General features: G+C 41.9%; 1 protein-coding gene across 6 annotated transcripts in view; it reads right to left on the reverse strand.

The window, feature by feature from the left end:
• KITLG (KIT ligand) overlaps positions 1-23,685 on the reverse strand; it is a 130,901-nt gene extending 107,216 nt beyond the window's left edge. For all 6 annotated transcript variants that reach the window (XM_069584159.1, XM_069584162.1, XM_069584160.1 and 3 more), the window contains exon 1: positions 23,298-23,685. In XM_069584159.1, coding sequence (XP_069440260.1) covers positions 23,298-23,312 — 15 coding nt within the window. In that variant the 5' untranslated portion in view covers positions 23,313-23,685. The remainder of the gene's footprint in view (positions 1-23,297) is intronic.
• Positions 23,686-24,181: the final 496 nt, after the last annotated feature.

Below are 24,181 nucleotides of genomic sequence, written 5' to 3' on the forward strand. Positions count from 1 at the left end.
TAGAGAGAATGAAAATGTCTGAAAAGGTATGAGAGGTTGCATTTGGTTCAAGGGTTACACGTTAGATACTCCTCATTTAGAGGAACCTGAAAAAAGAAGAGTTAAATATAGTGAGTGTAGAGGAGACTGTCAATTGACCCTTAATTCCCATTCCCGCTCTCTCTGACCATATTCTTCTGTATTGTAATGGCTGCAAAATTAAAACTTCCATGTCTTGGATTCCTTTGCAGTTAGCGATGGTTGCAGATGTGACTTAGGTTTTATCAGTCAGGCACAACTCTGTTAAGATTTGATATGGAAAGAAAATCCAGGAGAAGAGAAGCTGGATGGATGCTGGGCATGTATTTTGCTGAGTGGTGGTTGGGGGTGGAGGGTTGCAGGGAGGGCCTGCCATCAGGAGCAGCCCTGGCTGGACAGCACCGGCTGTATGTAGCTGCTTCACAGGCTGCCTTGGACTTAACTGCGTTCTGGGTGTGGGAGTGTTCTGAAATATCAACCTGTTCTTCTAGCCCTTCCAGTGGTTTCATAAGCCATCAAATATACTTCAATATATCCCCTAATGTTTAAACTAGCTAGAGTAGATTGTATTGTCTGCAACTAAACCCCAAGCAATGCTAGGAGAGAAACATTTAAGTTACTGAGCATTTATTTCTCACAAAGGTCAGTCTAAATTCTCCTTAGGAATTTTCCATTAATATTCAAAATTCAAATTGTAAAATAAGAATCATTTAATTTTTTTTCTTTTAAAGGCAGTTTTTGGTTTGCAATTCATGAGACTGTTAATGTAATTCTACCACCTGAAGCCCAGCAATCATGTATCTATGGCATGCCTAAAACATGTTCCTCTGGTAATTCTACCACCTGAAGCCCAGAAAAGTATCTACTTTTGACATGCCCAGGACATGTCCCTCTGGTAACAATATATTTCAACTGCAGGTTCACTGCTTATGAAAGAGATGAGATGATGTTTAGAAAAGAAGAAAATCAGCAAAGTAAGATGTAAATTCAAATCCTGATTCTGTCACTTACATGCTGTAAATTTCAACAAATTATGGAAACTGTGAGGTTCCTTTTGGTTTTCTCATGAGGATAACATTTCTTTGGATATTTGAAAAGATTAATAAAGAAGACTGTGTTATATAAAGCTGTTATACAAAGGACTGGCACACAGTAGACCAAGGCAAGACTGTTAAAGCTATGCCTGTGTGGTGCATGCCCAGTCACATCCAGCTCTTTGCTACCTCATGAACTATAGCCCGCCAGGCTCCTCTGTCATGGGATTACCCAGGCAAGAATACTGGGGTGGGTTGCCATTTCCTTCTCCAGGGGATCTTCCCAACCCAGGGATTGGACCCATATCTCCTGTACTGGTAGGCAAATTCTTTACCAATGCACCACCTGGGAAGCCCATTAAAGCTATACTGGCATATCTTGGATTGCAGGGTCAGTTCTAGACCACTGCAATAAAGCAAGCAAGTCACACTAATACGTTGGTTTCCTGTTACATACAAAAGTTGTATTTACACTATGCCATCACCTATCAAGTGCGCAATAGCCTAACATCTAAAACAATGTATAGAACTTAATTAGAAAACACTTTATTGTTAAAAAATGCTGTCTATCATCTGAGTCTTCAGTAAGTCACAGAAGTTACATGAAACATCACTGATCTCAGATCACCGTATTATAATAATGACAAAGTTTGAGATATTGCAAAAAGCCGTGACACAGACACACAAAGTGAGCAAGCGCTATTGGAAGAGTGATGCTGAAAGCCATGGTCCAGGCAGGGATGCCATAAGCCTTCAGTTTGTTTAAAAAAAAAAAAAAAAAATCCAGGAAGCACAGTAAAGTGAAGCTCGATAAAAGAAGGTATGCCTGTAGCTATTTTATCATTACTCCTGGTTTTCTAACTGCTGACTTTTTAATTAAAAACTATACTAACAGTGGATGTCACAATCCCATTCATTTCCCACCTTCTTCATATATTAAAGATCAGCACAACAAGGTGATTAAGAGAGATTGTGAAACTGACCCCTGAGCTTAGATCCGGGATCAGCTCTCCCAGCATCGACAGGTTCATCTCTACCTGGAGCAATAGTAAAGTCACTCAGTCGTGTCCGACTCTTTGTGACCCCCATGGACTGCAGCCCACCAGGCTCCTCAGTCCATGGGATTCTCCAGGCAAGAATACTGGAGTGGGTTGCCATTTCCTTCTCCAGGGGATCTTCCCGACCCAGGGATTAAAGCTGGGTCTCCCACATTGGAGGCAGACGCTTTAACCTCTGAGCCACCAGGGAAGCCCCACCTGGAACAATAGTGAGACGGAACTGTTTGGGCAATAGGTGAATGTTAACCTGAAGAGGAGAGTTTCAAAAGTCAACTTCAGCTTCAGTAATAATCCAAGATGGTTTTAGAAAACAGAGCGTGTTTACTCAGGCACAGAGAACAGTTATAGAGTGGGGAGCTGGGAAGCAGTGATTCTACAATCAGGCTGCTCTAGATTTAATCTCTACGGTGCCACAGACTTGCCTCATGGCCTTTGGAAAGATCTTTCTCTGCTTTAGTTTCCTCACCTATAACATGGACCTAACAATGGAACTCACTTCACAAGCTTTTCGAGGACTAAAGTTATACATGCACTTGGTCTGGAGTCTCTCCCAGCTAGCTCACCCTCCTAAATGTCCACTACTGTGGTTATCAATGCTGTCTTTCCAACCACACCTAGAACAAGCATCCCCAGCAATGTCATTTCCAGACCTGAAGCCTGGTGGCTCAAGCTACCACGCTGAGCATCATCCTTGATCCTTCCTGTTCCCCTAGTTTCACATTGACTCTGTCAGGTCCTGTTGGTTCTACCAGCAAAATAAGTCTTGAAACACTCACTTCCTTCCGTCTCATCTCAGAGCAGTACCAGTTGTGCCCAGCTCCATCACTCCTGCCTGGAAGACTCCAAGGGCCTTCTAAATAGCCTCCTTTGCTTCCATGCCTGCCACTCACAAGACTGTGATCTTCAGGCATTGCAAATCACCACCACCTGCCTACAACCTCAGAATGCCTTTCCATTACAGTTATGATGAAATGCACATCCCTATCAAGGTCTCCAAGGCCCTATTTAACACAGACTTATCCTGCTCCATGCTCAGTCTCACCATGCCTTTCCCCTCACCATACTCCAGCTCCACTGGCCTCCTTTCTGGTCCTTAAATGCCAGGGATATATTTCTGCCCTAAGCTGTTGTACCACCCTTACAAGCTTTCTCCCTCTTGGGCTGTGAATGAGGCAAATCTTTCTGATCATTCAGGATTCAGTTCAGGTATCACCTTCTGGGAAAAACCTTCCCAGGTGACCTGCCTGAAGCAGCTCCAGCACTCTCAGATCACAGTTTTATTTCCACTGAAGCACTTTTCATCAGAAATTATGAGAAAACTGTCTTGATGGTCCATTTATTCTTATCCCTGTTCCTTCTGACAAGTGGGAAAATGGGGTGAGGATGAGGATACTGCTATTGTTGTTCATTATTCTTATCTCTAGCTCCTTGAACTCGGAGAGGGCAATGGCACCCCACTCCAGTACTCTTGCCTGGAAAATCCCATGGACGGAGGAGCCTGGTAGGCTGCAGTCCATGGGGTCGCTAAGAGTCGAGCACGACTGAGTGACTTCACTCTCACTTTTCACTTTCATGCACTGGAGAAGGAAATGGCAACCCACAACAGTGTTCTTGCCTGGAGAATCCCAGGGACGGGGGAGCCTGGTGGGCTGCCATCTCTGGGGTCGCACAGAGTCGGACACAACTGAAGCGACTTAGCAGTAGCAGCAGCAGCTCCTTGAACTACTTAAGCACTCCTACCATCTAATTCTCTTTTATATAGTACAGATCTGGTGGGAGCATGCTTTAAATTGTTTGCATAAAGAATAAACTCAGGTATGTGAAATGAGGCACAGGTGAAGCCAGGATAGTGTGTGATTCAATCCTTAGCAGGTGGTGTCCTTATTCACCAGGAACTGACATTACCCACCAGGCAGGCTTGTTACCCCCTGGAGAAGGAAATGGCAACTCACCCCAGTACTCTTGCCTGGAGAATCCTCATGGACAGAGGAGCCTGGTGGGCTACAGTTCATGGGGTCACACAAAGTTGGACACGACTGAAGTGACTTAGCATGCTTGTTACCTGTCTCCTGCTCTTGAGTTTGAGCCCCATAAGGCAGGCACTTTTTCTCGCTGTTTTGTTCAGGGTGAGTAGAGCAGTGCTAAATACAGAGGAGCTTCTCATTAACATGTATACAATAAATCCATAATGAATGAAGGATAAAAGGAATCAATGAATGAAGGATAAATGAAACAGTTTTGCTCATCCGTTGGGCATAAACCACTGTCTTCCTTCCGAATCCAGTAACTGCCAAAGACTAATGATGACACATGAATGTTGCAACATTTTCTTAATTATCCAAAATGCAACATCAGCTAAACGCCTTTCAGTTTGAATTTTAAACCATTTTCTTTGTACCTTTAAATACTTCTCTAGAATTGAGCTGCATACAGCTCAATTCCAGAAAAATAAACGACCCAATCAAAAAATGGGCCAAAGAGCTAAATAGACATTTCTCCAAAGAAGACATATGGATGGCTAACAAACACATGAAAAGATGCTCAACATCACTCATTATTAGAGAAATGCAAATCAAAACCACAATGAGGTACCACTTCACACCAGTCAGAATGGCTGCGATCCAAAAATCTGCAAGCAATAAGTGCTGGAGAGGGTGTGGAGAAAAGGGAACCCTCCTACACTGTTGGTGGGAATGCAAACTAGTACAGCCACTATGGAGAACAGTGTGGAGATTCCTTAAAAAATTGCAAATAGAACTACCTTTTGACCCAGCAATCCCACTGCTGGGCATACACACTGAGGAAACCAGAATTGAAAGAGACACAATGTACCCCAATGTTCATCGCAGCACTGTTTATAATAGCCAGGACATGGAAACAACCTAGATGTCCATCAGCAGATGAATGGATAAGAAAGCTGTGGTACATGTACACAATGGAGTATTACTCGGCCGTTAAAAAGAATTCATTTGAATCAGTTCTGATGAGATGGATGAAACTGGAGCCGATTATACAGAGTGAAGTAAGCCAGAAAGAAAAACACTAATACAGTATACTAACACATATATATGGAATTTAGGAAGATGGCAATGACGACCCTGTATGCAAGACAGGGAAAGAGACACAGATGTGTATAACGGACTTTTGGACTCAGAGGGAGAGGGAGAGGGTGGGATGATTTGGGAGAATGGCATTCTAACATGTATACTATCATGTAAGAATTAAATCGCCAGTCTATGTCTGACGCAGGATACAGCATGCTTGGGGCTGGTGCATGGGGATGACCCAGAGAGATGTTATGGGGAGGGAGGTGGGAGGGGGGTTCATGTTTGGGAATGCATGTAAGAATTAAAGATTTTAAAATTTAAAAAATAAAAAACTTAAAAAAATAAAAAATAAAATAAAATAAAAAATACTTCTCTAGCCCCTTGAAAATGGAAAATGAGGATATAAAACCAAGGCTACTCTATAAGCCCCATGAAAAGCAGAAATGATGTGTTTTCTTCACTACTGTAGCTCTAGCCTCTAGCACAGTGCTCTGCTAAATGCTAAATAAACTGTTTATTTAGCATTTAGGAAATGTTTTTACTGGCAGATTTGGCCAAAATGTGGTAATAACCCAAAGATAACTGACCTGCCTATAAAATCCCAATTCCCTTTCTAAAGGAACTAGATGAGTATCATGTGCAGTTACTTTCTTTTATTGACTCAACAAAGGCATTAGAAACAAAAAAAAAGACCTGGAATGCAGACACTTTCCTATAGTAAGTTCAGTGGAAGTAAGTACAATTATACACTCTTATTTAGAATTCAGTATAAGATGCATCTATAAATTTCTCCCTGTTTCCCCAGGGAGCTGCAATCCATCAAAATTTCTAAAGCAGTCATTCATAAAAAATTATTCATGGTGGCTCTGCACTGGGAAACACATGCAGGGAATATGATTTCACTAGGGAACAGGCACGTTCAGAAGTGATGACATACGTTAAGCTTTTAAATGCTAATCTTATCTTTTCCCAAAGCACTGGTTGACTCTATCTGTCATCCCTACTGAAGCAACCAAAAAGAAACCTCACAGAACTAAACGACTTTTTTATGTCATCAGACCCATTCCTAGTTTGACTCAAGAATAAAAACAACTACCTTTTCTTCAGAGCAACACAGGCATAATATCTCCGTTCCCCTCTTGTAAGACTTGTTTGCAAGAAACAGAAAGTTGCATGCCAGACTACACAGGAGTGGACTCAGATGGCACTGCCCTCACCACCACTCCCCTCCAAAATAGACATTTTCATGCTAATAAGCATGACTACACGGCAAGCTCTTTTATTGCGATTTTTCACCAAGATATCCATAGAGTTGTGCTTAGCATTCTCCATAACATGACTATGTAGGAAGAGACTCCAAAATTACTAGAGAAAGGAAGATGTAAGACAGAAATAAAAAAGGAAAAGACTTTTTAACAATGTACCAGGGTGTGAGGAGTGGTATCACACACTTTTTATTACTAGCTTTTAAAAGGTTCTTAGTTAACAATCTTCAAAGTAAATGTCAATTATTTTGTGTTCTGAAATTCTTTCTCAGAGATGACCTGGAAGATGATCAATTAAGTTTCCTTGTACAATAAGACAAAAGAAGAATATGGAAAATGTACTTTAAACCCGCAAGCCTTAACTCTAAAAAAAATCCTGGAGGGAAAAAAAAGAAAGGAATTTCTCCTTGGGTCAGGAAAGAAGATGAGTGAGTATCCATTGCAAGACTGTTCTTTGGGCTTTTTTCAAAGCAGCTGTTTTGCTGAGGAATCAAAAGTGGATGGAGGGATACATATAAACATGGAGAGTGCTTGGAGAGCAAAGAGATTCTCTCACTAGACAGGGAAGAATGGGAATCCAATTCCTCAGGAAATGAAGATAGGGCCGTGTAGCCAGCTAAATGAAATTTCAAAGATATGCTTCAGCTGCCGTATGATTCGAGTGCCAAATCTGCATGTCAACTTTATTGTTTCATTTTTGTGTGTCATCTCCCCTTCTCGTGTATGGTACTTTTTGGAGCTTTTGTTTGTAAATGGAGACAGGAGGTAGATTTTGCTCCTTATAATGTTGTATAATCCAAAATTTAAAACGTTTTTACAGGTTTCAGAAATGCTAACCTTTCAGTTCTACACCCCAAACCAAGCAGCTTACCTGATTAGAAAAAAAAAAAAAAAAGTAAAACTAGGGCAACGCTATAAGGTTGCATAACTTTAACAACTTTTGAAAACTTGGCATCAAAATAGTTTTGTCTTTAAGAACTCTGTGTTATAAGTGGTATCATTGCCTTGGGTCACTAAGATGGTGGCTTCTAATCACAGATAAAATTTGAAAATGTCACTTCATGTTAAATCCTTCTCCAACTTTCTTCCTGCACACTTAAATACATCTTTGATCCTGAGTACTGAAACATCATTGTTGCTAAATTCCTTAACCACATCAATCTTAAATCCATAAATATCACTTAGGTTGAACCATCTAAAGTTCTCATACTGTCTATTGTCTCATATTTCTTTCATCACTTTCTTGATAGAGATTATACACATTAGTGTATAATCCTTCACAATATCCTTCCTTTGTCTGTTGCACTGGCTCACCATTAACTAACACAAACTGTGGGAAGAAAATATGAATGGAAGCTTCTTGAATGTGGGTAAGCAAGACTCTTGAGAGTCCCTTGGACTGCAAGGAGATCCAACCAGTCCATTCTGAAGGAGATCAGCCCTGGGATTTCTTTGGAAGGAATGATGCTAAAGCTGAAACTCTAGTACTTTGGCCACCTCATGCGAAGAGTTGACTCATTGGAAAAGACTTTGATGCCGGGAGGGATTGGGGGCCAGAGGAGAAGGGGACGACAGAGGATGAGATGGCTGGATGGCATCACCGACTCGATGGATGCGAGTCTGAGTGAACTCTGGGAGTTGGTGATGGACAGGGAGGCCTGGCGTGCTGCGATTCATGGGGTCGCAAAGAGTCAGACACAACTTAGTGACTGAACTGAACTGAACTGAAGCTGGAAAGAATTTCATTTATTCTATTTACGATAGTCATTCATTATCATGTATCAAGAAAAACATCTTACCTAAGCAAAAAGAGAAAATGTCAGCAATACTAACACCAAACAAACAGACTGGTTTTAAGCCTAACTAGTTGTAAGGTGCTGAGCAACTTACACCCCCTATCTACTCCTATTCTGTAAATGGAAGGGATCACAATCAGACTCGTAAGTAGAGAAACTAGTGCAGGTAAAAGTCTGTGACACACTTAGGTCAGGACCTGGTGCACCAAATGAGAACCAGAATCGGCATTTTCTTCACCCTTATCAGCAGCAGTATCATCTACTAAAATCCTTTCTGGCTCTTGCTGCTACTGCTGCTAAGTCACTTCAGTCATGTCCGACTCTGTGCGACCCCACAGATGGCAGCCCACTAGGCTCCTCTGTCCCTGGGATTCTCCAGGCAAGAACACTGGAGTGGGTTGCCATTTCCTTCTCTTCTGGCTCTTAGACCCTATATAGTCTTGAAGTAGCCAGCACCATCTCAACCTGCTATTCAACCTAGTGTGTTATTTCCTTAAAGATGGCCAGTAACTTGACCCACCCAACTTCTTTTTTAATCCATAGTTTCTACCTTCTTCTACAATCCCAAGTGGCCCACTTCTCTCTCCAAACAGAAGTATGTTTGAACAACATATGTTTGTGCCAAGTGGTACTGCATGTACGGTTATATGCATTTTCTAGGTATAACATCAATGCAGGATTGATGTTCCTCCTACCTTCCAAATCACCCTCTGTGGTACCACCCCATGCGTCAACCGAGGTCAGCAAGCATTAAAACTGATAAGCAGTCTGACCCATGCTTAGAATGCTATAGTCAAAGATTCAGTAAAAGAAACAACTGATGTGATTCATTCACTCATAGTTTGGTTCCAAAAACCTTAATAAGATTTTGGTGTTGTACCACTAGCTGAGGATATCAGCATGAACCAATTTAGGCAGGTAGACAGGCAAATAAGAAAATTTTGTCATATTGTTATATATATATATATATATATTTAATGCTATAGAAGCATAGGGTAAGATCACTAAATACAGGGGGAGTGGCGGCAGGGAAGAAGGGCAACGGACTTCAGGGAGGGCTTCTAAGAAGAGGAACCATTTCAGGTAGATCAATTGGAGAATAAAGAGGGGCTATTGGGGCTTTCAAGACCAAGTGCAGCGTGGAGTATATCACTGTTTCACTGCAGGTTGGTTAGGTGACACTGGTATGAAATTTACCACTAAGGGAGCAGTGGAGATAAGCAACAGCCAAATCGCAGAGAATCCTGTACAGTGTGTTGAGGGTTTGGACTTTATCCTGCAGGTAATATAAAGTCAGTGGAGGATTTTAACCAGGGTAGCCACATGATGAGACTTCTTTAATAATCTGGACTGTGTACATTACAGAGAATCTTTAACATTACAGAATTCACTCTTCATTTTGTTGAGTTACAAAATTGATGCCATCAGAGGGACGAACTCTATATCAACACCATAGAGTTGAATTTAGGATGTGGATTCTTGTGCAGTCAGTCAAGTGCTTGTTTTGACTCGGTTGCATTGCCCTCATGTGCCAGGACACAATTTTCAAGGAAAGATGCAAAAAGCCCCTTTATAATCTAACTCTCCTCTTAAACAACTTAAAACACAGATATCAATGATTCAGCCCCATTCTCCTTTGGGCCTTAAAAGAATGGACATACCTTTTTTTTTATTTTTCCTTTTTCAACATTTAAAAGAGATCTTTTTGCTTTTGAGTTTCACTTGAGTTTTGACTCAAGTTGTTATTTTAAAGCCTGTGAATTGAGCCCAAAGTTATTTCACGCTTCTCTGGATTGATAACTTAATTGTTGAAGACATGAGAGTCAAAGATTCAATCAAGAAACCTCCAGAAACAGCCTTCAGATTATGCAATGTCAGGAAATAGGAGCCGTTTTCTGTCTTCCGCAAGTCAGCACTCCACCAAAAGGAACATAACAGTTTAATGCTCTGTCCAAGAAGGGAATGCTTGTTTACCTGAAATAATGGACTGACCAAAGTAACTTGCATCTGGTCTTGATTGATACAACACTTACTTGAAGATTAACCTCGACAATCAAGCCCTTAAACTCGAAAACACCATCACCCACAAGAAAATAAAACCTGAATTTATATTGCAAATGTCCCCAAACTGTTGATCCTACACCCATGCAAATTCAATGCATGCAGACAAAACCAAAAGAAAAAAAAGCAACAAACTGAACGCAAAAATGAATTTTGCTTGCAATCCACTAGCATTTCCCTAGGTTTCCTGGGTATCTGGTATGGAACAGTCCTTCTCATGCACTGGCTCCTTTAATCCTCAAAACCACCTGATGAGTTAAACATTATTATAAATGTCATCTTACAAATGAGGAAGTCAGAATGTTAAAAGAAGTAAGCGACTCAAACTCATTCCAATTTGGAGATGACTCCGTATCTATGCGTCTCCAAAACTATTAATACATACTATATGAAGCAGTGTGAGGCTCATTTGGGGAGACATTAATAAACTCAAAATTTTTCACTGTTTAGAAAGCCGGACTTATTCATTACTCAGGGCTTAGAATAATAGCATGACTGTAGGCCTCTGAAGGAGGAGCACTGTGTGAGGAGTGTGAGGAGCACTGGTCTATTAATTATCTCTGTCTCACACAACTGGTGATGCAGTCAAGACAAGCATCAGCATCCTTGGTTTCAAAGCAGGAGGCTGACCCACATCCAGACCCCTACTAGTCTCGGTTCACGGCTACACAAGCCCATTTCCCATAATCTCTCTTTGCTTTTATGCTTTTCAGTGACAACAGGTTTAATAATTGTAGCTATTACACGAGTGGAGCAAGAGACAGAACAGACGGATCCATTCGGATCTGTTGGCTGGCGTCTTCCAGTCCCTAAAGATTAGAGATACCACTCATGGAACATCAGTTCTGGGTCAGCCAATTTCCGTACATTATCTCATGTAATCTTTGTATTCTTCCAACTATATTTTATTACCCTTATTACCCTATTATACAGATAGGAACACTGAGGCCCAGAGAAAGAAAGTGCGTCTTGGTGAATAACAAGATTAAGGACTTCAGCCTCATTCTAACTCCAAAGTCCATGCTCCTTCGAGTGTCTGATGAGGCCAATGAATCAAACCCTTACATAGTCACAATTTAGTGCTTAAGAGTATAGCAGGAAAACATGTGTTCAGTCTGAAACGCACTTTTTTATAATAGTACAATTCTGTGAGTGACAATCACAAAGCAGATATACAACACTATTTTTAGGTTAAAAAGCTGCAGAGTATTATTCCACGTTACAAGAGAGGAAATTCAGTTTAAGAGAAGGCTAAGCCAAGTTAACTAATTTGCCTAAGATCCCTTTGAAAACTAGAATAAAGAGCTAGAGGTAAAACCAAGGTGCTTTTGACACAAAAGCCACGCTCTTTCCTTTCTCCCTCAACAAGTGGCTATATTTCTGTTGATGCAGAAAACGACTCCTCCTTCCAGAGAGGGAAAGGAGATCACTCACCAATTCAGGGGAAGGACTCATGGTCTGTACCCCCAATTCCAGGTAGAGCACAGGGCTGAGGAATGCAGGCCCTGGTTCCAGATCGCCTGGTTCCTAGGCCAGCTCCGCCACATATTAGCACTGTGACCTTGGGCACATGATAGAAAGAAGTAACTTTGCTCTAGGTAAACTATCTTGTGATTATAAGTATACACATTTAGCTCTTTTTCAGTTTTTTGGTTAGAGTAGGGAATGAAAACATTTAGGACTAAAGTGAATTCCAGGCCTGAGGTATTTGGATAAATTGCTTCAACTTTCTGTTTCATTCTGACAATGGAGATTTTGCAGTGAAAGTCACTTTAAAACATAAGGCTTTATTGCTATTGATAAGCTTGGCTGTGGTGGTGGTTTAGTCACTAAGTCGTGTCCGATTCTTTGCCGCCCCATGGACTGTAGCCCACCAGGCTCCTCTGTCCATGGAATTCTTCAGGCAAGAATACTGGAGTGGGTTGCCACTCCCTTCTCCAGGGGATCTTCCTGACCCAGGGATAGAACCTGCATCTCCTGCACTGGCAGGCAGATTCTTCACTGAGCCACCGGGGAAGCCATCTGTTAAATATAAGTGTAAGTTTACCATTTGTTTAATGCTAATGATTACTGTGAATATCTACTTAGGATTCCCTAGGTGCCTGACACTGGACTAAGAACTTTTTGTGGATTATTTCACATAATTTTCACAACCACCTTTGAGAAATGTACTGCTCTCCCTTTTGGCAGATGGGGAAACCAAGGCTCAGAGGATCAGCCAACCAAAGCAGGCCATCTAACTGCTGTCTGTCTAGTTCTGTTTAGTTCATCACACCTCTGTTCTGCTGTTTCTTTCACCTGTGTTCAAATGATTCCAGGATCTTTTAAAGAACACTTTCATTTCCACTAAACTGATAAGTTACAAAGTGATGCTGCCACCACGGATGGTCCAACAGTCATTTGTTGCAAAAAATCATAACATCAATGCAGAAAATGAATTTTTACTATTCATGCAGTTGGACTGAAAGGGAATTACAAAGCAAAGGTCACAACTTTAACAGCTGATAGCTTTAGCAAAAAGACATTATTCAGCAGTTTTCCAAAAATGATCACAATCACTGAAAACTGTCTTCAGAAACAGCATGAAAAGACAGTCAGAGCAAATTGATTAAGGTAATCCTTGAAACAGCTTTCTACTCCCAAGAAATTATTTTGCAACAATTTTCAAATATTTAACAACCTTCCCCTCTGCCAACAAAAGTACCATTTTATTTGACAGACACCAAAAACTTGGCAGTGATTCTTAATTCCATAAAATAAAATGGCATTTTTCCAGTTAACAAGGGGCCTCCCTCACAATGGGTCAGCGGAGGCAAGCCTCTGATGGCTAGGGAGACTGAGGACCACGCTGGGCTCCCAGACTGTGGGAGTGTTACTGCTCTTCACTGCCATTTACACTTCTGGGTGGTCCTGGGAGCTGAGTCAGAAGCAATGCTTCACTCACCCCAGGAGCTCTGCTTTGCCTGCTCAGCCTTCCCCTTATAAGATTAAAAAACCATCATCTTCACACACACTTTTTTTTTTAAAGTCTCAAGCCTTACAGATTATATGTATATTTAAACATAGGTGCATTCCATTGACGTGGTTCAGTGGAATCTAGTTTGTAGAATTAAACAGTCTTGGCTTCAAATCCAAACTCTTCCACTTATGTGCATTTTGCCCCACTTTTAATCTTGGGCAAGTGTTCTTAATCTCTCTGAACTTTAGTTTCCTTATTTGTTGAAAAAATGATATCAATAATGATATCTGTTTCATAAGATTTTTTTTTTTTTTTTTGGCTAGAATCAAATGAGAAATTCCTGTGCAGTTTGTGGCCTGGTGCCTCAGGTATGGTGAGTAATCAATGGGTATTAACTAATTAGCTAGCCTTTTTATTTCCTTATTTTTCCTTTTGTTAAGCAGCTTGTCTTTTGGCCCATTTTGTATGCCTGTTACTGTCACAGCAAAGAGAAAAATGAGGTAGAGGATGTAAAATTGGAGGAAAATTCGGTTTAATCTGCCAAGAGTGCTAAGGAAGGTAGATTGTGTATAAGGAAGGCAGTTAAGGTATAAAGCTCCCTTTTTTTTTTTTAACTTTTCTGTTGGAGTAATAGTTGATTAACAATGTTATATTAGTTTCAGGTGTACAAAGTGATTCAGTTATACAAACACGTGTATCTATTCTTTTTCAGTTCTTTTCCCACTTAGGTTGTTACATAATATTAAGTAAGTAGAGTTCCCTGTGCTACACAGGAGGTCCTTGTTGGTTATCCATTTAAAAAATAGCAATGTGTACATTATCAATCCCAAATTCCCCAACTATCCCAAGCTCTATTATTTTAATTCACTTATTCATGCAAGCCCTATACCCAAAGTCAGGAAATGAGAATAATGCATTTATGTCTTTCAGTATGTGGATTTGCGGAAAGGTTCTGAGATTCACTCTTCTTGCTAAGAAGGGACTGGTTATTTACTAGGAGCAAGCCCCTGTGCCCTTACACAGCCTATCTCACTTACTCACAACATCAATACTACCCACAGGTAGTTATTTCTGCACCCATTTTAGAGACTGGGAAAGTAAAGCTCAGAAATACTTACCGAAGAACACACTGCTAGTAAGTGGCAGGACCACTACTGTGTTTGCTTCAGTCCAGTGGTTTTCGTATTCTCATATGCCCGCCAGTTTTGCTTAGTAAATAGTGCATATTCACTGAAAATTAATGCTGTAAATGGGGACCAAAGTAGCCTTTCCAATCATTAACCAGACGTTTCTGTGTATGACACAGCCAGGACAGTAGTTAAAATTTGCCTACTGTTAAAAAAAAGAAAGAAAGAAAAAGGCTTCTAAAACAGGTTATTGGCCCTTAACAACCTGATATCAGGCATTTATTCATTCCACAACAATTTATTTTCACTGAGCCTCTAGTGTGAACCACTCCACAAAATTGTTGTTGCCAAATTCTATTACAGGCAGCTGTTTTTAATATCTGACTGCATTTGTTTTTGACTCAATGTTCTTATGAGCAGAGCGTGTATCTTTGAGGTTCTGAATAAGCTGCACTAATGGACTGCGGTAGTGCCAACTGAATCTCGGGGTGTTGATCATGACCAGAAAACCCTTTGAGTTAACAAGGAAAAGACTTTATCTTGGTTTCCTCATCTGTGAAATGGGACTTAAGAAGAAAAGGTCTTTGAATTCATTCATCTTGGAGCTGTTTTCTACTAAGTGCTATTTTGGCATAATCTTATTATCAGGGTGATCTGATTTTACAAAATAATCATGAAAGCTATTTAAAATGGCTACACATTTAAATGTCAAATGCTTGACACAAACTGTAATAAACATCATTCCTTCAAGCCAAATCATTTATGTGTGACATTTATACAGAAATGCAAACAATAAATGGTCAAATCAACTTGGGGGTTAGAAGTCTATGGAATTGTTTAAGAATATAAAAGATCCGAGCTTCAAATGGGGGACTATTTTTTATAGTTCACTATTTCCTAGTACTGTTCAGACATAGAGTACCATTATGGCTACAGTATATTATAAACAAATGTGTCCTAAAGTTTTAAAATACTTTCCTGGGCAGGGGTTAAGAATTAGAAAAAACAATATTGTTACAATTTGTTGCATAACAATGGAAGGATTATATAAATCCTACTTTGTAGTTCTATGCTTTTCTACATAGAATTAATTTTATCCAGTATTAAAAATGTTATGCTAATAACTTCTTTTGGATTTTTCATGAATGTTTTCTGACTTCTTTACTATTCCAGCATTTTAGCACCCACTTTGGACCATCTGGATGCAGAAAGCACAGAGCCAGTTCCTGTAGTGTGATACTATATCTAACAAGCAGTAGAATGACCTGAGTTCATTCTCTGCCTAACAGAACACATCAGAGATCTCTGGGTAGGGCTGGCTGAAGGTAGCAGCTTTCTAAAATTGCCAGAGATCCAAGCTAAAGCAATCACAGAGGTTTTAGTCGATCATCAAAAATGGAAATCCCTAATGCAGTGACTACTTCAGAAGTGTTAAACTGTAGGTTTACACAGAACCGTAACTACTGATGTGCAACTGCTCGGGTTTGTTTTGCAATCCTTGGCTTTTCTGGATCACATTAGAAACCATCCTATAGGAAACATCGCTACCCTTCCTCCCTCCTCCCTTCTAAAGTTCTGCAGTGAAGTCAGTTTTAACAGCCATCTATAAGTCCCCCCACTCCAATATTCTTGCCTAGAGGATGCCATAGACAGAGGAGCATGGCAAGCCACAGTTCATGGGATCGCAAGAGTTGCACACGACTTCGCGCTATCTTTCTTTTCTTTCCTATAAGGACAACACATTCCAGGAGAGGAGCAAGGCCTTTGTAACACAACCTACTTTCTCTGCACACTCTTCTTGGAAATCAAGAGATGTGTGTTTTCCTAAGGCATCTAGGAAGGCTTCAGAAAGGGACCCCAAGTAAACAGTCGAAAACTCAGCAAAACAGAGTCCGTGACAATAGATTACCACTATTAAGCTGTAATTTTTAGAGGCAACTTGGTTTACTACCACTCAAACACTGGCATTTAGAAGAAACAGGCCAATTACCAGATGTAATTCAGTCCTGGACTTTTGGTAAAGACATTTAAAAGGAAAGGTCCTTGGCTTCAGAGATTTCATGTCAAGGTGACAAAGAGGCAAAAGTGCTAAGCACCCCCACAGGGCTTTTACACAAAAGATGAACTTCTGCTCCTGAAAGGGCAACAGAGTATGTGTATGTAAGACAAACAACGGCTCCCTCCAGGTTATGCTCTTTCTTTCCCAGTCTCCAGTGGTGACATAGTGTACAGTCAGGGTACATTAGACAGCGGGGACACCCTTTCTGCAAAGGTGAAGGAGGCTGGGGCTTGCTTTTGCAAATGAGCAGTGACGGAGCTTTGCTCTTGCTCTCGTCTTGTACACCCTTTTGCATGGTCACCCTGGAGAGCAAAGGCATTATTTGCAAGGCAACTGTCAGATTTCTGAGCTGCTGTCTGTGTGCCAGGAACACAGAAAAGGCACCCTAACTGCCCCTCTTAGAGACTACATTCTAATCAGCTGCACTCCAAGCCCCAAGGCAACAGCTTACACCTGCAAAGTCAAGTGCTGAATTCTTATATCCAGATAACTGAAAGATAGCCACTGCTGCCGTTCAAGTGTCTGGATCACTGCCTCAATTCTGAACATGGTTTTAGTAGGAAGCTCGCTAGATTTTGCTGATGATGAGAGCAAATGGTACATTGTTGTCACAGTCACAGCTCTATTTTCTGCAGAATTTGTAGTCTTTTGCCTGGAAGAGGGGGGGTCCAGTTGATCTTTGAATATTCTCATGCCAATCATGAACAAAGTGGCTTCTGGCTGCCAAGGAAATCCAGCTGCTGGCTACCAGGCTAGTCCCAGGTTCCAGTTCTGTCAGTCGGCAAGAGAAGCTAAGGAAAAGTGGTGAGTAAGAGGTCTTCCAGAGTGATCCTAGACCTGCAAAAACCCACGACACGGAGAGACTCAGATGGCAAGGAGCCATCCTCAGGAACAGTCTCTCCCGGAGGCAGAAGAGCTGCTCCCTCCTTTCTCAGCCTCTGCGTCTCCAGCTGCAGAGCCCTCCTCTTCACTCTCTTCTCAGGATTAGCTCTAGGGCACGATATGGCTAAGACTAAGACTCAGTGACTCGCCCAAGACTACAGAGGCTCAGTGACTGGCCCTGGAGCCTGAGCCAAGTGCAGGAGCCACATCTCTGATACCCTTCACGAAAGCTCTTTCTATACATTTCTACTCCAGGCACACAGATATTAGAGACCTCAGGGGCAGAAATGACAAGCTAATATGGGGAGGCAGGCATACATTAGTTATGAAAGAGGACCTCTCTGGCTGTCTGACTTTGCCTTAAGATTCTTCTTCACTTAAGAGAATTTAAAGATTGGAAGAGAGAAAGGAAAGATCCCCTTTAGTGAGGGATACTGCTAAAATAGGAAGTGTAAACACCATTCTTTATAGAAAAAATATCAAGCAGTAGCTGAAAAGGCTAAAAGTAGAACAGTTTAAAGTGAAATCTCCTTCATTTTACCCCATTGGATTTATTTTCCATATATATATAAGTTATATGGTTATACCCCATAACCACATATAAGACAATGGTTATGATTTCTATTCACACCAAAGCAATGACTACACGAACCTCAGAACCAGTGGAAGCTTAAACACCAACTGGTTCAAATGTCTATTTTACTAGAACCTTAGAGAATTTTAAAAGACACTGAGAAATCACCTAGTCCTACTTTTTCATTTTACAGTAGAGGAAACTGAGGTCCAGAGAGATTCAAATACCTTCCCAAAGTCATATAACATAGTATCTGTGGTAAAAAAGAACTCCATCCCCTAATAACCAAGTCAATGAAGCAACCTAGAAAAATAGGAAAATGTGGTCAAAAGACAAAGAGAGTTATATAAAGGACAGTCTTCCTGTCCTTTCTGACACACATTGTGATTTTAGAAAAAGGTCCCTGAGGCCTAACTATAAGAAAATCACATTCCCCCCATCACCTCCATTCTTCTGGACAGAAAGAAATAGGTAGAGATAGATAATGACAGTTCTCTCCCACCCCCAGTAAACAGTTTTAGCACGCCCATAATTAAGTGAAGAGACAAAAGCATCTCACTGCATCTATAAATCAGTAAGGCTACAGTCAATGGTTTCTATGAGACAAAGCCCAAACAAAATAATCCTGAAAGCAGCATATATTAGAAAAGCATCCTGGTGTTTCTTCAATTTGTTTTCTAAATTGTTCCAACTGCACAGGTGACTAACACTGAAAAGACAGTCTCCTGCAGCTGCTCATGATTCATGTACTAGAAAACAAAGGTAAAAGATCATTCCTGACAGATTTATATCCAAGTGTCTTATCCTAATTTACAAAAGGGAATGTTAAGGTAATCAAGGGAAAAAAAAAATCTCCCAAAATTGCATAATGGGAAAAAAAAAAAATGTCACTGCATGTTGCCCGGTAAAGACAGTAAAGAACCCTGCAGACGTGAATCCTTGTCCTCACTCAGAAGAGCAAGTTCAGGAACATCAAGGACAAGAAGCTGACCCAGTCCCTTCTAAAAAGAAATAACATAAATCCTCAGATTTCAGATTAGAGGGGCTCAGAAAGCGAGAATGCAGAAATATGAAAGTGAATCAGAGATAGTGATATTTCCTTTTTCTATTTTCACTCTCATTTTCACTTTTAAAGAAAAAAATTTAAAGAATTTAGCATCTCCCATGCCATGGATAGCCTTTCTTTTCACACATTCTTGATTTGATGAGTACAAACACATTATCAGCCTATAAAGTTGAATCCACAGATCCAGATTATGAAAATTTGGTCTCTATGCTTTGATGGTTAAGCATCGTTTACCTGCAAAAACCTAGTTTTATCTCTGGCTTTTAAGAGAGCCAGGAGGCAACTTTCTTCTAGGGATAATAAATTTAGGCTGTAACCACAAGCAAGCCACTGTGCTGGGATACATAAAATCTCATTTAATCCTTACAAGTCTTTATAACTACTTGATAATCACTGTACAGATTACAAAATGGAAATCCCAAGATGTTAAACCACGTGCCTAAAGTCATTTTTCTCACAGTGGTAAAAGAGGAATTAGAACCAGTCCTGACAGATGTGTAGAGCAGACTTTTGGACTCCGAGGGAGAGGGGGAGGGTGGGATGATTTGGGAGAATGGCATTGAAACATGTATACTATCATGTGGGAAACGAATCGCCAGTCTGTGTCCTATGAAGGATACAGCATGCTTGGGGCTGGTGCACAGGGATGACCCAGAGAGATATTATGGGGAGGGAGGTGGGAGGGGGTTTCATGTTTGGGAACGCATGTACACCCATGGTGGATTTGTGTCAATGTGTGACAGAACCAATACAGTATTGTAAAGTAAAATGAAGTAAAAATAAAAATTAAAAAAATTAAATTAAATTAAAAAAAAAAGAATCAGTCCTGAAAAGCTAAAGTTTAAGATCTCTTCACTATTTTTAGGTGCTCCCTGGACATGGATGGGGAAGGGCACACGAAGTGGGGCTTGCCAGACCATGCAAGAACCTCTCATATTCAGACTAGCTACTTGGGGAAGAATTTATTCTTTTTAACATTATTGATGGTGATGGAAAGATTTCAATCACCTATCATTATAGAATAAATGTGACTCACAATTTGCTCTCTCCAAATCAGCAGTTAGATATAAATAAAATTTGGCAATTTTTATTGGTTTGGCTCGGCCCTTCAGATTTCCATATGGTTATTTTCCTTGTTTTATGTTAAACGTAATCGATTTAGCACTTGCGTTTCAAAGTTTTGGCAGAATGTATCAATTAAAAGCTACATAAATTAGGGTTGTTCAAAGCACACATTCCAAATGGAGTGATTTCTAAGGACAAGATTAAAAAATGCTCTTTTCACAAATGTTAAATTTTTCCAAAAACTTGCATCATCACCCAGAAGACAAACTTCACACAGACAAAAAAAAAGGGGAGGGGGATATCTTCTTTGGAAAAACAAAAGCTAATAATCATTCTATTTGCTTCTTCTGAGAACTAACATGTGCCTAAATTAGTCTTCTCTACACCATTTGCCAGACGAAATTTTCCTATCTTCATATTTCTAAACCCGACAGCAGTTGTGAAAACTCTCACAAACCATCTCAAAACTAAAATGTAAGTACAACATCAAAAAACATGGCATCAGCCCTGTTAAACTAATAGCATTTTTCTAATTGGTCTTTCAAATTAATATGTCCAATTGTTATTATATGCTGAATATAGATGTTCTAAGCCAGAGAGACACAATTCTCTTCAGAAACCGTAAAACCACACAATAAGGATAAAATACATTCAGAAATCTGAAAAATGCAAACCACTTTCATTTCTGTAGACATGTGATTAAAACTTAACCGTTCAAATTGCTCCTCACGACTCCTGCCGTGTAATTATTGCCCATCTGCTGGTCCATCACATGTGCTAAATAAATGAAAGAATCGTTTTTTCACACCCTAAGTGGTTGTTGGTGGAATTTCCACATTTATTTAGCTTGACTATTAGGCTAGAATGTGTCTTACAGCCTGGTGTCCCTGTGATTCTTGGAGAGCTGCATAATTCAAGTATATTAATTTATCATTCTATATCTTGGGTAATGGAAGGGTACACAACTGTTTGCTTTATTACAGAACTTGAAATTGATTCCATCTTTATAAATGACTATTTCAACTACTGAATATTAATAGCTATTCCACCCTTTCGAGTATAACATTAGATTCACTGGAACAATTGATCTCATCTCTTAATGCCAGATTACCTTATGCTACTTTCCCTCCATACAGAGTTGCACTAGAAAATTTCTTTGTAACTTTTGGATTAGAAAATCTAACAATATGAATGAGGACCTACGCACCCTCCCCCATTTCCACTGATTACTTCATTGATTTCATGTTATTTCCAGGGTCTCCTTCTTCAGTGGCAAGAATGTGGAATTGCTAGAAGTATCCTTAAAGGAAACCTTGAAGGTCATTAGATCCCAGGCAATGAATGCCTTCATTCACCAAGGGCACTGCCCTCCTTTGCCTCCAGCCCTTCAGCATCAGCAAGTTCCCCCAAAGGGCTTGCACTTTTACTCAGCCTGAGCAGGTCACATTTCTAAAATACTTGCCTGTCTCCAACGTCCCTGGTCAGCAGTACTGATTCACTGCCACCAAGGAGTTTCAGGCTAGTTCGACCTCTTTCTAGTTTTCAATGGAATTATTCCATGTAATCCGATTTACACAGCCATTTAATCAAAGTGAGAGAGGAGATTACAGAGCTCACCGTTTGTTTTGCAAAGCAAGCAAGGGTGCAAGGATCATCAATCCTACCGAATCTAAGTTGACTTGATAGTACCGTCCCATACGCCCCCCCCCACCCCCCACCTTTGGATTGTTGGTCATTAACCTGATCTGTCTCCAGAGATCTTGTTTAAATAGGAAGGTTTAGGCTGTTTTCCTGAACCGGAAGGTAGCGGGGTTCTCCACCCAGATCTCACTACTGCCATTCATGTGAGCAGATGCTACTGTAACAAAGAATTGGTTCCCCGCCCATGCTTATTAATTTCACACAGCAGAAAGCATGTATAAGTCAAGCAATTACTTTAAAACTTCTGTTGCCAGTCTTCCATATTTGCATTTCAACAGCCCGCTGCGGTGATCCCAGGTGCTCTGCCTATAAACTAACCTGCTGGCAAGAAAGAAACCTGCGCTGCGCTCCTTTCCTCCGCCTTGGGCAGCTGCCCTAGAGATTACACAAACCTTTCTACCAGGCCAAGTCCCAGACCCCTGCTCTTTTCCACACAGTGTAATGGGCTCGGGTCTTCCTACTTGCTTCTGAATGCGTTGGTACCCTTCCCAGATCTAGAGGTTTATTGAAAATGTGACACAGTGTGTCATTAAATACAGCATTTTCAAGATTCTAAACTGAAGACGTATACAATCTTTTCACCCGCCACTTCCACCCCCTCGACACGTGTCAAGAATTGCAATCTCCAACAGAACCTCTGGGGGGTGAGAGGGCAGCCTCACCTAACCCGCAGCAGATAACACAGAAAAATTCCTAATGGGAGAAAGTAGAGGTGAGAGCTGGCGAAAAGAACTGTGGATGGGAGTGCCCCTCCGGCCCTTTATCAAGGACAAGCCAGAGATATCTGCTGCGAGGAAAGAAAAGAAAAAAAAAAAAAAAAAAAACTAATTGTACCCCTAGACGGTGCCCTACCCTCTGTGCTTCTTGTGCATAATGCAAATTTTGCAGCACCGGGAATTACCTCCGTAACTACCACCAGAGGTGCCCATTAAAATACGCACGCGCGCACACTTATACAACTTTTTCTCTTCTGTAATGGAAAAAAGTGGGTGCAATGTGGAGGTATTACCCTATCTAGAGCTCGCCTAGAGCCGCAAACCTGGCAGACGCCGTGGGAGCCAAGTTTCCCCCGGCCAGTGGGGCAGGTTCTCCGCCCAGCTGAGCGCGGCGAATAAGGACCTCGGGGTTGACTCGGACCAGAGTCCACACGAGCCCGGCACCCACACCGGAGCCACACAAAAATCTGAGTACGCGAGTGACCGAGCGTGGCGCGTGGGGAACTGTTGTGTAATCTTCCCGAAATCCACGGGAAAATGTCTCCCGTGCAAGGACGTGCCTTTCTGGAATAACTTCAACTCTCCGGCCAAAGAACAGATCCTTCTGTCTAACAGGAATTGCGGCTCCCGACTGACAGCTCCCAACTTACGGCTCCAAACTTGACACCCGCTCATCCTTCCCACTCCTCTCCAGGCTCACCCAAGCCGGGCGGCTGGGGCTCGCGCGCCTCTCCTGCCTCCCCCACACCCTCCAGGCCCGTCCGGCAGGCACAGCCCCGCACGCCGGGGCAGCTGGGGCCGGAACGCGCCGGCCTCCGGGCACGGTTTTTCTTGGAGAGCTGGCGATCTCCCCGGCGCGCCCTACTTACTTGTGTCTTCTTCATAAGGAAAGGCAGCGCTGTGATCCAGCCCAAGCAGCGGTGTGGCAACTCCGTTTAGCTGTTCTGGAGCTCCAGCATACTGCATGAGCAGCGGCTGCAGATAGTCCACGCATTGAGCCCGAGCGCAACGCCCGCTCCACTGCCAGTGCTTGCCGCGGCGATCCCTGTCCCGGCGCGAGACGGTGAGCGAAGCCCGGGCCGGCGCGCCGCCAGCAGTTTTATACGGCTCCCGCCCGCCTACTCCGGACACGCCTCCTTCCCTTCCGGAGCCCCGGGGAAGCAAGCCTGGGCTGGGGCAGGGGGCAGGGGCGCAAACCCTGGAGGGCGGCTGGAGCGCCAGAAGTTGGACAGATCAAGCGAAGCGCGTTCCAGCGCTGGGGGGCTGGTGCGCGCAAGGCTGGGAGACCACTGGGGCGCGGGGGCGCCGAGGACGAAGGTGAACACGCTGCAGCCGCCACTCGCGCTGCGCCCCGGGCGCGGAGAGTCTCTGATCTGCCTCTTAGCCTGGCACGGCCGGGGACTCACGAGAAACCTTGAGCTTGGGCGACGGCTGGTAGTTTCTTCTCTACTGCAGAGGCGGGGCTGGAGGGGTCACTCGGGGCCTAGCGAAGAACTCACCTCGTCCTGCTTTAGGGAAAAATATGTTTAAAGCTTAATTAGGATCTATATAGTTAGGCCATTGTCCCACTCCAATTTTTTTAAACAATTACTTTAGTGAATGGATATTTAATCATTGAAATGATTGTTGACTCAGAGTTGAATGTTGCTAAGGGCGATGCTGTTTCCAGAGTGATTTACGGCTGCTGCTTTAGAAATTAAAGACGAAACGAGAAGCGGTAGGTAACAGGCAGGCCACAGAACCAGGCACTTTT

The sequence above is a fragment of the Ovis canadensis genome, chromosome 3 (genome assembly GCF_042477335.2).
Source record: "Ovis canadensis isolate MfBH-ARS-UI-01 breed Bighorn chromosome 3, ARS-UI_OviCan_v2, whole genome shotgun sequence".
Taxonomy (NCBI): Eukaryota; Metazoa; Chordata; class Mammalia; order Artiodactyla; family Bovidae; genus Ovis; species Ovis canadensis.